The sequence below is a fragment of the Schistocerca serialis genome, chromosome 4 (genome assembly GCF_023864345.2).
Source record: "Schistocerca serialis cubense isolate TAMUIC-IGC-003099 chromosome 4, iqSchSeri2.2, whole genome shotgun sequence".
Lineage (NCBI taxonomy): Eukaryota > Metazoa > Arthropoda > Insecta > Orthoptera > Acrididae > Schistocerca > Schistocerca serialis.
The window spans coordinates 595048964-595061967 of record NC_064641.1 but is presented as its reverse complement, the minus strand read 5'-3'; the positions used below and the strand labels follow the sequence as shown (position 1 = coordinate 595061967).

The 13004-nt window shown below is 39.4% G+C and overlaps 1 protein-coding gene across 1 annotated transcript in view; it reads left to right on the top strand.

Annotated features, from left to right (window-relative positions):
* LOC126475352 (choline transporter-like protein 1) overlaps positions 1 to 13004 on the top strand; it is a 496357-nt gene that overhangs the window by 414651 nt on the left and 68702 nt on the right. The window contains exons 5-7 of the mRNA XM_050103165.1: positions 1714 to 1776; positions 11190 to 11271; positions 11440 to 11503. Coding sequence (XP_049959122.1) covers positions 1714 to 1776; positions 11190 to 11271; positions 11440 to 11503 — 209 coding nt within the window. The remainder of the gene's footprint in view (positions 1 to 1713; positions 1777 to 11189; positions 11272 to 11439; positions 11504 to 13004) is intronic.

Sequence of the window (13004 nt, the reverse complement as noted above, 5' to 3'; positions counted from 1 at the left end):
AGGGAATAAGACACTTAAAGTAGTAAAGGAGTTTTGTGATGTGCTGTGAAGTGTTTGTTGAGCTGTACTCTGTACTGGAAACATTCCTTGTGTGTTGAATTAAAAGCACAGACTGATGGCATGGAAACGTGTGGTGCTGACTGTGGCTGGGCTGCGGGAGACAGAGGAAGATGCGGTGTGTTTGCTTGCACAGCGAGCAGTCTTGTCAACATGTCTATAAGATTCTGCATCTGCTGCACCTGAAAAGGAATAATCTTTGTTACTGACAGTTCTTGCTTCAGTACACACACACAGAAATTACAACACAAGAAATAGTATACATAAGCATGAATGTTAGCCTCTGCGTGTGCAAACAAACAAGGTCGATTGCAGGTCACATTCTGGAACACAAAAGCATAGTAACACAAGCACGGTAAAAATAACAGTCTTGCAAAAAGAAAAAGATACACTATTAATAGCGGCATTAAGTAGTTACATGATGAGATGTAAAAGCAAACTGGAACACTTGTGGCAACGGTCCGATTTCCTGTTGTTTGGTTGGTCCAAGGGTGGATGCTAAGGAATAGGTGGGTGCTGAGACAGAGAGCAAAATAGTGAGAAGCATATGTAATATATTCCTGACCCTCGTTTACTTAACTTCAATTCAGCGAATCCAGTTGTATTCCAGTGGTTCCTTGCCACAAGCAAATTTGTCATAAATAATAACAGAGAGAAGTGAGGCTAACTATTAGGCTTCAAATGCTGTGAGTGAATTCCACTATGTGTCTCAGCTAGCATTGGTGCAGCACCTTCTAATGGTGACTTGGTGGTGGTACTACTTGGATGTGTAGCAGTGAGTGTGTCATCAAGCTGGCCACAGGTTGGCAGGGCAGGCACATGAGCTACTGCCAACCTCTTGTTGTTGACTGCCTAGTGTGGCACCACAGGAACCATTTTTAAAGTCTACTTTTATCACAGAACTATTGCTGGGTACACAATATGCCTTCAAATGAGTAAATATAATCTCATAAAGAAATGAAGAAATATAAAAATTCCAGAATCAATGTATAGTATATTCTGTATTTTTTGACAGTCACAAAAGAAATTCTGAATTGCTGTTCTAAGCACACACCAGTAATCTATAAATGGTGTGTAATACTTTATGTTCAAAACATTTATCAACACCGAAAGGTTTTTCTTGTTTTTCGGCACTTTTACTTCTTTTTAAAGTTTGGGATTTGCCGAATAAGGAACTTAATGTTAATCAAAATATGATGCTATAATATTTTCTTGGTCATTCTCAGTTGTCATATACAACACTTGATTACTGGTTTCAGTGTCATCTGCAGATGTAATCAGAAGTATAATCACAAATATGTGATTGTTTTTTGAGCACAGTTGTTAGCTATTTACCTCACCAACTGTTGATCAGAAAATTAGATTATAAAAATAAAATGAAAATGGTTCTAAGAAATGTTATTCGCTTAAACACAAAAGTTCTTGCTTGACAACTTTCAAACTTTTTTCCCAACCAGAAGAGTTTTCAGTTACAATGTAAGACCAGACTTCGCTCTTTGAAACCATATAGTTTATCAGTAATACTTCTCTTTTTCTTCACTTACTTATTAAACCTGTTATTTGTTTCTTTTATAAACTATAAAATAAGTGAAGAAAATTGTATGTCTGAGTGTATCATCTAATTAATATGACTTATAATGTTGAAATCATTTTCAGATTTCTGGTGATCAAACTTGGGCCTGAAAAGACTTGTGAACAAGCATGTCCAAACAGCACTTAGTAAGTACCATATTTGTCAGGCAGTGATATCAAAATTTTTTTGGTATGTTGACTGCAGGAAATTGTGAATTCTGTGAACTACAGCTAGAAAAAGAGGAAAACTCTCTGTCTTGGTGTTGCTATAATTATGTTATTACGAATTTTCTATACAGCCAAAATTTTTATCTTTGTGTAAATAAAATCATTAGCAATTAACCTAATAATCATAGACAACTAACCTAATACACAATATTTTATTGATACATTATTGTATTAAATGTTTGGTCACTTCCTGGGAGGAATTGCCAATGAAGAAGTCTTTCAGCCTGTTTTACTTTTTCTTTTCTCCACGCTTTCTAAATGCCAATGTGAAATTAAAAAAAATGGTCTAAAGAATTTCTGTTGCTTGACGTAGTCATAGCCAGTGAGTAAACTTTGTGGCATGTAATTATTCACAATATCTTAAAGAAAGAGCATATTAAATAATGGGATACAGGATGAGCATGAAGAAATATGGATGAAGGCATAAAGACCTATAAATATAAATACAGTCACAAACAGGGAGATATAGGAAGCATTTTTTGGTAGGGGGTTGTAATTGTGATGGAAACAGGGATGGAGGTAGATGGGTGACATGCACTGACAGATACTGGGGTTAAAGTTGATGCTGGTATTGAAGAATGTATGAGAGACACTTCACATTGGAAAAGTTCAGAGAAGCTGGTGACAAAAAGGAAAATCCAGACTGTTAGTGGTAAAGTGTACCTTGAAGATGACTATGCAGTGCTGAGCAGCAAATGTTACCAGTAGGTATTCAAACTTCTTCTTAGTCACAGTCCGACAGTAGCCATTCATCTGACCAGATTCCAGATTTCTGACTGAATTCAAGATTTCTTAAGAAGCAGAACTCAGTACGTCATTCTTGTCAGGATTACACTTGAGATGTAAAGATATTTGTGGAGTACTATAGGGGAGTCTTATAGGGCCATTATTGTTAACGAAGTATAAAAATAATTTAGTGGATAATGTTGGAAGCTCTGTGAAGTGGTTTGAAGGGGATGCTGTTGTCTATAGGAAGATTGCAAAATGTAATGAAATGCAGAATGATCTGCAGAAGATTGATGATTGGTGCAGGGACTGCACAGACTAGCAACAATCTCTGAATGAAATAAGTGTAAGGATCCCCTACACTAATGATGGTTCACTGCAATCTGTCGCCTGCGATATCGCCTGCAATTGATTGCTCACCTTGACACCACAAACACAAGCGATTTGCCAAGCAATTTCAGTTAATATTACAAATGCCACTGTGTTGAGAAGTTCTGCTATGGAAAGTGAACTGCTATATTTGGTAGGAGTTGCAGCTGATTTCTGTATCACCAAAAACACTTGCAAAAGATAAATATAAAATAAATGAGAGTTATGACTTTTTAAACTTCTTTTGAAACGCTTTTTTTGATCTCTCAGTTGTTTTACAGACTGTGTTACATTTTTCACTGATGTCAAATGGGTTGTGTACATCTTTCCAGCTTGCCCACACAATTCATTTTACGTTTATAGTGCTCAGTTCCTTTTTATTATTAAACTTATAATTTAAATGCAATATTTACACAATTTCCTTCATGTGTCTATAAAGGTATTGTCAATAGCTGCACTACTGATTACTCTTAACTCTTTTTATAAATTGTATGAAGGAGAGTTAGTTTGTATGAAATAACAATGGATTTGAGTGTAACACAGATTTGCCCTGATCATTTGAATTAAAATGTTCTCTTAACATTACAGTAGACACATGCGTCATTTTGTTTAAGTTAAAAATTTTAATAAAATGTTTAATTATTTCATAAATAACTCAAAATCATGAGATGGAGCCCATTGTATCTTAACTATTACTATGAACCTCCCATCAATTCTACTTCAGGAGCACACATTTGAAGATGTGAACTGTAAAATCAGAGGGTGTATTTTTTATTACTTCTTAATATAAGTGGCAAATCCGGTTTCCACTTCATTTCTCAGAGTAGTTTGTGGTCCTTGGATGACTATAAATTCTGTTGTAAACTTGTTACTCATCATGGGCAAAGTGAAACTAAACAGAACAGCATAACCACTCTTGATGAATAGATTAAAAATGTTCCACCCATATTGCCACACACCCTGCTGACTAGACAGGCAGCCATATTGCATGCATGAATCACATGCAATCCATCAGCTACTTGTGTGTGGGGCCCTTAAGATACGTCCTGTAAATAGGCAAAGAGATCCGTTACTGTTCGATTACACTGTTGGTGAAACATCATTGAAAAGAGTAACAAATTGAAGGAATAGCAGATGCCAGGCTGAGATTCATTGGCAGAATCTTAAGAAAATGTAATATCTAAAAAGGAAGTGGCTTACAAAAAACTTGTTCAACTGATTCTTGGGTATTTTTGATCAGTCTGGGACCTTTACCAAGTAGGATTAACAGAAGAGATAGATAAGATCCAATGAAAAGCAGCACATTTCATCATTTACTTGTTCAACAAACTACAGTGGCAATCACACAAGAGGGTGGGCTTACTGGTAGTTGGGAGCTCCAACGTCAGGCGCGTAATGGGGCCCCTTAGGGAAATGGCAGCAAGAGAGGGGAAGAAAACCAATGTGCACTCCGTGTGCATACCGGGGGGAGTCATTCCAGATGTGGAAAGGGTCCTTCCGGATGCCATGAAGGGTACGGGGTGCACCCATCTGCAGGTGGTCGCTCATGTCGGCACCAATGATGTGTGTCGCTATGGATCGGAGGAAATCCTCTCTGGCTTCCGACGGCTATCTGATTTGGTGAAGACTGCCAGTCTCGCTAGCGGGATGAAAGCAGAGCTCACCATCTGCAGCATCGTCGACAGGACTGACCGCGGACCTTTGGTACAGAGCCGAGTGGAGGGTCTGAATCAGAGGCTGAGACGGTTCTGCGACCGTGTGGGCTGCAGATTCCTCGACTTGCGCCATAGGGTGGTGGGGTTTCGGGTTCCGCTGGATAGGTCAGGAGTCCACTACACGCAACAAGCGGCTACACGGGTAGCAGGGGTTGTGTGGCGTGGGCTGGGCGGTTTTTTAGGTTAGATGGCCTTGGGCAAGTACAGAAAGGGCAACAGCCTCAACGGGTGCGGGGCAAAGTCAGGACATGCGGGGACCAAGCAGCAATTGGTATTGTAATTGTCAACTGTCGAAGCTGCGTTGGTAAAGTACCGGAACTTCAAGCGCTGATAGAAAGCACCGAAGCTGAAATCGTTATAGGTACAGAAAGCTGGCTTAAGCCAGAGATAAATTCTGCTGAAATTTTTACAAAGGTACAGACGGTGTTTAGAAAGGATAGATTGCATGCAACCGGTGGTGGAGTGTTCATCGCTGTTAGTAGTAGTTTATCCTGTAGTGAAGTAGAAGTGGATAGTTCCTGTGAATTATTATGGGTGGAGGTTACACTAAACAACCGAACTAGGTTAATAATTGGCTCCTTTTACCGACCTCCCGACTCAGCAGCATTAGTGGCAGAACAACTGAGAGAAAATTTGGAATACATTTCACATAAATTTTCTCAGCATGTTATAGTCTTAGGTGGAGATTTCAATTTACCAGATATAGACTGGGACACTCAGATGTTTAGGCCGGGTGGTAGGGACAGAGCATCGAGTGACATTATACTGAGTGCACTATCCGAAAATTACCTCGAGCAATTAAACAGAGAACCGACTCGTGGAGATAACATATTGGACCTACCGATAACAAACAGACCCGAACTTTTCGACTCTGTATGTACAGAACAGGGAATCAGTGATCATAAGGCCGTTGCAGCATCCCTGAATATGGAAGTTAATAGGAATATAAAAAAAGGGAGGAAGGTTTATCTGTTTAGCAAGAGTAATAGAAGGCAGATTTCAGACTACCTAACAGATCAAAACGAAAATTTCTGTTCCGACACTGACAATGTTGAGTGTTTATGGAAAAAGTTCAAGGCAATCGTAAAATGCGTTTTAGACAGGTACGTGCCGAGTAAAACTGTGAGGGACGGGAAAAACCCACCGTGGTACAACAACAAAGTTAGGAAACTACTGCGAAAGCAAAGAGAGCTCCACTCCAAGTTTAAACGCAGCCAAAACCTCTCAGACAAACAGAAGCTAAACGATGTCAAAGTTAGCGTAAGGAGGGCTATGCGTGAAGCGTTCATTGAATTCTAAAGTAAAATTCTATGTACCGACTTGACAGAAAATCCTAGGAAGTTCTGGTCTTACGTTAAATCAGTAAGTGGCTCGACACAGCATATCCTGACACTACGGGATGATGATGGCATTGAAACAGAGGATGACACACATAAAGCTGAAATACTAAACACCTTTTTCCAAAGCTGTTTCACAGAGGAAGACCGCACTGCAGTTCCTTCTCTAAATCCTCGCACAAACGAAAAAATGGCTGACATCGAAATAAGTGTCCAAGGAATAGAAAAGCAACTGGAATCACTCAATAGAGGAAAGTCCACTGGACCTGACGGGATACCAATTCGATTCTACACAGAGTACGCGAAAGAACTTGCCCCCCTTCTAACAGCCGTGTACCGCAAGTCTCTAGAGGAACGGAGGGTTCCAAATGATTGGAAAAGAGCACAGATAGTCCCAGTCTTCAAGAAGGGTCGTCGAGCAGATGCGCAAAACTATAGACCTATATCTCTTACGTCGATCTCTTGTAGAATTTTAGAACATGTTTTTTGCTCGCGTATCATGTCATTTCTGGAAACCCAGAACCTACTATGTAGGAATCAACATGGATTCCGGAAACAGCGATCGTGTGAGACCCAACTCGCCTTATTTGTTCATGAGACCCAGAAAATATTAGATACAGGCTCCCAGGTAGATGCTATTTTTCTTGACTTCCGGAAGGCGTTCGATACAGTTCCGCACTGTCGCCTGATAAACAAAGTAAGAGCCTACGGAATATCAGACCAGCTGTGTGGCTGGATTGGAGAGTTTTTAGCAAACAGGACACAGCATGTTGTTATCAATGGAGAGACGTCTACAGACGTTAAAGTAACCTCTGGCGTGCCACAGGGGAGTGTTATGGGACCATTGCTTTTCACAATATATATAAATGACTTAGTAGATAGTGTCGGAAGTTCCATGCGGCTTTTCGCGGATGATGCTGTAGTATACAGAGAAGTTGCTGCATTAGAAAATTGTAGCGAAATACAGGAAGATCTGCAGCGGATAGGCACTTGGTGCAGGGAGTGGCAACTGACCCTTAACATAGACAAATGTAATGTATTGCGAATACATAGAAAGAAGGATCCTTTATTGTATGATTATATGATAGCGGAACAAACACTGGTAGCAGTTACTTCTGTAAAATATCTGGGAGTATGCGTACGGAACGACTTGAAGTGGAATGATCATATAAAATTAATTGTTGGTAAGGCGGGTACCAGGTTGAGATTCATTGGGAGAGTGCTTAGAAAATGTAGTCCATCAACAAAGGAGGTGGCTTACAAAACACTCGTTCGACCTATACTTGAGTATTGCTCATCAGTGTGGGATCCGTACCAGGTCGGGTTGACGGAGGAGATAGAGAAGATCCAAAGATGAGCGGCGCGTTTCGTCACCGGGTTATTTGGTAACCGTGATAGCGTTACGGAGATGTTTAATAAACTCAAGTGGCAGACTCTGCAAGAGAGGCGCTCTGCATCGCGGTGTAGCTTGCTCGCCAGGTTTCGAGAGGGTGCGTTTCTGGATGAGGTATCGAATATATTGCTTCCCCCTACTTATACTTCCCGAGGAGATCACGAATGTTAAATTAGAGAGATTAGAGCGCGCACGGAGGCTTTCAGACAGTCGTTCTTCCCGCGAACCATACGCGACTGGAACAGGAAAGGGAGGTAATGACAGTGGCACGTAAAGTGCCCTCCGCCACACACCGTTGGGTGGCTTGCGGAGTATCAATGTAGATGTAGATGTAGATGTAGAGGCATTATGTATCACAGAAAAGATTACAGTTGAAATTCTATTCTAACAGCGCACATTTGTATAAGATCTGGACAACATATTACTTCCTCCCACAATGAAGAAATTAGAGAAATTAGGGGTCATACACAAGTTTATCAACAGTCTTCTTGCCCATGTACCATTTGCAAAGGGAAGAAAGAAGGGGGTAAATGAAAGTGGTACTGAAGGAACCTTCTGCCACACTCTGTAAGGTTGCTTGAGTACTGATATAGATGAGTGGGAATTTTATTGGTAATCATGCCCTCTTGAAAAGCCTTGCAATGGTTGCAACAGAGTTGATAAATGACATGATAACTTCGTCTCTGTTGAGATAGCATTACTAATGCTACTACTGTATTTACTCAAATCTAAGCCGCACATTTTTTCTGTTTTTTGTAATCCAAAAAACCGCCTGCGGCTTAGAATCGAGTGCAAAGTAAGCGGAAGTTCTGAAAAATGTTGGTAGGTGCCGCCACTACTAATTTCTGCCGTCGAATATATGTAGTTCTACACAGGCTTGCTTTGCAGGCACAAAGATAAATACTGGCGCCAAAACCTCTGCGTCAGTAAATAAATTAAAAAAAAAAGGGTGGAAGACGAGCTTTTTACTCCGCCCCGAGTTTCGACCACTGCATTTTCGTACATTATCCAACGAAGTAAATACAAATTCCGTATTGTTCATCTTTGAATGTAGCAGCATTTCAATGTACTACGAAAGTCCGACTGGCAAGACTGTTTCAGGTTTTTGTCAATATGGCCAACTCTACATTCTGAATTTTTTCCTACCTGTGAGAAAAGATGGTTGCTAATAGGAACTTTTATGAATTGTGAATCACATATAGTATTCTCTTCACCATAAGAATAATATGAATATAAACATTTTGCGATGTATTGTTTCGTGTTTGCTGCTATCTCATTTAAATCCTGTGTGCCTAATAAACTACGAAACTAGAGTGAGACTACAGCAAACGCGGAAGAATATACATATCATGTCATGTTTATATTCGTATTATTCTTATGGCTAATAGTGATACAATCAGAAATGAAGCACGGCAATTGACTAGATTTTTAAATCTAAGATGACTCTAATATCTGTGCAGAATGTAATGTAATGTACTAAAGAGGCGTCTGCAAAGATTTTCAAACGGGGAAAAATTTTCGCTAAACTCTCGTTCAGAACATGTTCTATCATACGCAGTCTATTATTTGGTTCTTGTTGATCATTATCAAAGAAAGCAGCAGTGTAAGTAACTACTAATAGCAGTCTCTTGCCATTGTTTTGCTAATGAGACGATTCCTCTCTTTTTTTAATTGTAAGCGGTGGTAGCGCGCAGAAAAGCAAGCCATGCCGCGAGCGGCGACAGGCCATAAACACGCACTATCATAATGTGACAAACAATGCAGGACACAGTGCAGTAATGCATTTTCAGTTTCGAGTGACGTAAACACTTATAACAAAGAAAATGGTAGTTATCAGATCAAAGAAAAATAAGCAATCAATTCAAACCAGACGAAGCACGTGAAAAAGGAAGGGTACCTGTATAAATACGGACGGAGCACCTGACGCATAGTAATGGCTACCTGGTAAAGCTTAACTGCTAAGCTTACGACTCGAACCAAACTACTGTAGCTGTATCGTCATTCATTCGATCTAAATTGTATCTCATCTTAAAGTGGACCAACTTTGCTTCTATTGGGAGGTGCGGCCTAAAACTTTTCTCTCCTCTTGAATTTCGAGTCTCAAATTTCAGGTGCTGCTTAGATTCGGGAAAATTTTTTTTCCTTGATTTCGAGTCTCATTTTTCGGGTGCGGCTTAAATTCGAGTGTGGCTTAGATTCGAGTAAATACAGTACTTTATATACATATCATTTTTGTGTCAGGCAGGTAATTTTCAGATAGAGAGGGTGCACAAAAATGTGAAATCACCAAAAACACAACACATTATCATGCATAACATAGTGTAGGAAACCTGGATAAATACAGATCCTGTATCGTTTTCAAGATTATATTATACCATTCACTCTCAAAAATTGTGGCACATTCATGGAATGATGATTCAAGTGGATAAGGGTCATACACCCTTTTCTACAAAGTAGACAACAAAGATTCAATAATATTTAGATCTGGTGATTGTGGGGACCAGGGAGACACAACAATTAACCCTCATGCTCAAAAAACTAATTCTGGCTGATGTGAGTTGTAGGAACAGGGGCCCTAGCATCTTGGAACCCAGCATCACCATTGAGGAACAAATGCTGTACCATGGGATGGACCTAATCAGCAAAAATGATTATATAATCTGCAGCAGTAATACAACTTTACAGAGTAGCCATACAGCTGATGGAATGCCATGATATAGCTGCCCACATCATCACCAAACACCTGCCATATTTTTCTCTTTATGCGCAAACTCAGCCAAAAGTTGGAAACAATGTGAAACCAAACACACCCAACCAAACCACATAGCACAGATTTTACAGATTACGCCCTATGTTTTCCTGTTGTGGGCAGTTATGTCAATGATGTGTGGTTTTGAAATTCCAGCTTACCCTGCAGTTGCCCGCTTATGGAGCTCCCGTCATGTTGTTTTGCTGTGGGCAGGTTTCACAAGCGACGTTCAGTTCTGCAGCGACTTTTGCAGCTGTCATCCTCTTATTTTTCTTCATATTCCTCATCAGCGATCATCCATTGTTATCACTAAACAAACCCTTCAGTCCAAGTTGTGAATCAACGGATGATGTTTTTCTGCTTTCCCTGTATACAGTGCCTCATGAAACACCAAACATGGAAGCACCCACAATGTGAGCACCAACAATGTCCCAAGTCTGAATTCACATAGCTGCAATATAGTGCATGAACAGCTATACAGAATACTGTTCTCACCATGACTAACACTTGCAATGTACTGACGACATTACACAAGTGCTGCTCATGATCAAATGCAACAGTGCAACAAGCAGACTTGGCTAGTATCTGCATTTATGTTCATGCGTGCATTTCTCATGGTTGTTCTATATTTTTGTCCAGTCATTTTACATGTGAATCCTTTCTATGTTCAAATTTTTAGTAATTTCTTGAAACTGGCTAATAACACAAGGAAAAATATGTCAGATTGAAGATATCATGTATTTGAGGCCTGAAATTGAAGTCCATAACTAAAAATGTGTGTATGTAAAATAATATCTAATAACAAAAGTGCTGAACGTTACACACAATTATGAAATGATTCCAGAAGCAAGCATACTGCTGATGGCGGTTTTTCTAGTGTTGACATATATTGAGTTCAATTTAGTGGACAGTCAATTTTCTTTCTGAAGAAAAAAATTATTTTAAAAAATTTTTTGCACACTGTGGAGACTTATATTTTGTTTAAATCTTATTGCATTTTGACCATTTATAATTTGAGGCTAACAGTAGATCTTTTCTTACAGTCGTGTATTCCTCTTAAATCGATGTATACCTCTCAAACAAGAGAAACTGACATCGCGGCTTGGAGTTGCAGATTTTCTTCAAGTAAGTAAAAAATATTTTCTGGTTTGTATTTATTTATGTATGTAGAACTGCATCTCAACTTATTTCACCCCTCATTTTTCATTACTTATTATTATTGTAATTCTGAACTACTTTTTGTAACATCAGTTATCCAGTTACTGTTACTAAAAAAAATCAAATGTGTTTCAGGAAGTCACAGAAGATCTCGAATTATGTAAGATGGAACTCCTCTACCTATTCTTAATTGCATTTGGTAGGTGCAAATGTAAACATAATTTGTAATGATAGCATAAAACTAGACTAATTCTCATCATAAACAGAATGTATTATGATGAAGGTAAGCCTCAGGACATTGACAAGCCTAGCAAAAGAATCTCAGAACTGACAATCATATACACTGCACTTGAAACAGCAGCTGTTTATTTTAGCCAATGATGTTTTAGTAACTTCAATTGCCATTAAGACACATCGTCGACTTAGCAACATCATCATCACTGTGGATGTGAGTACACACAGTGACTAGCAATACAAGCTTCTCACACATTCCTGCATCAATTATCAATGTTGGCATTCTGCACTGATTGTGAGGTGTAGTAAATTTTGTGTAAAATCACCCTATCAATAGTAAATATGGAAATTAGCAGGAGACCCTTTGAAACTTAAGCTACTGGGACAACTTTGCCTTTTGGGGGGCGGGGGGGAGAAAGCAGATCATGCATTTTCTGGTAATCTGCAAAAGTGTCTCACCCTGCCCACTTCTTCTAACTTAATGGAAAACTATTTCACTTGTTCAGTGCAGTATATAATTACGAGGGGTGTCTGAAAAGTCCATGCAAAAATAAAAACTACTTACGCGTTTGGGATAAACCTTTTTTATTTTTTTGACATAGTTTCCTTTTAGACTTATACACTTCGTCCAATGCTGTTCTAATTTGTTGATCCCTTCCAAATAATAGGAATTGTCCAAGTCTGCAAAATAGCTATTAGTTGCTGCAATCACCACCTTGTTTGAATAAAATCTTTGTCCCGCCAGCCATTTCTTCAAATTGGGGAACAAATAGTAGTCCGAGGGAGCCAAGTCTGGAGAATAGGGGGGATGTGGAATGAGTTGGAATCCTATTTCCATTAATTTTGTGACCACAACTGCTGAGGTGTGTGCTGGTGCATTGTTGTGATGGAAAAGGACTTTTTTGCAGTCCAATCGCCGGTGTTTTTCTTTCCAGCTCGGTTTTCAAATGGTGCAATAATGATGAATAATATGCACCTGTAATAGTTTTACCCTTTTCCACATAGTCAATGAGGATTATCCCTTGTGAATCCCAAAAGACAGTCACCATAACCTTTCCGGCCGAAGGAATGGTCTTCACCTTTTTTGGTGCAGATTATCCCTTGTTAACCCATTGTTTAGATTCTGTGTGTGTGTGTGTGTGTGTGTGTGTGTGTGTGTTGGGGTTTATGGGGGCTCAACATCGAGGTCATCAGCGCCCTGACACACATTAAAAGGAACGAATGTGCACAGACCTAAGAAAACTGAAGCACACACGCAAAGAAAGCAGGAAAAGAAAGAAAATGATACATAAGAAAGTAAAACCGAAGGAAAGGGAAAACATAGCAACAAGAATGCCACAGGAAATTGTCATTGGCTGGCCACTTACATAAAATATGGGCGAGCTTGTCACACAGTGAGCAAATTAAAATCCTCTCCCTAAAATCTTTGTAAAAAAACATTTGACATGGCACAGAACTTTAAAACT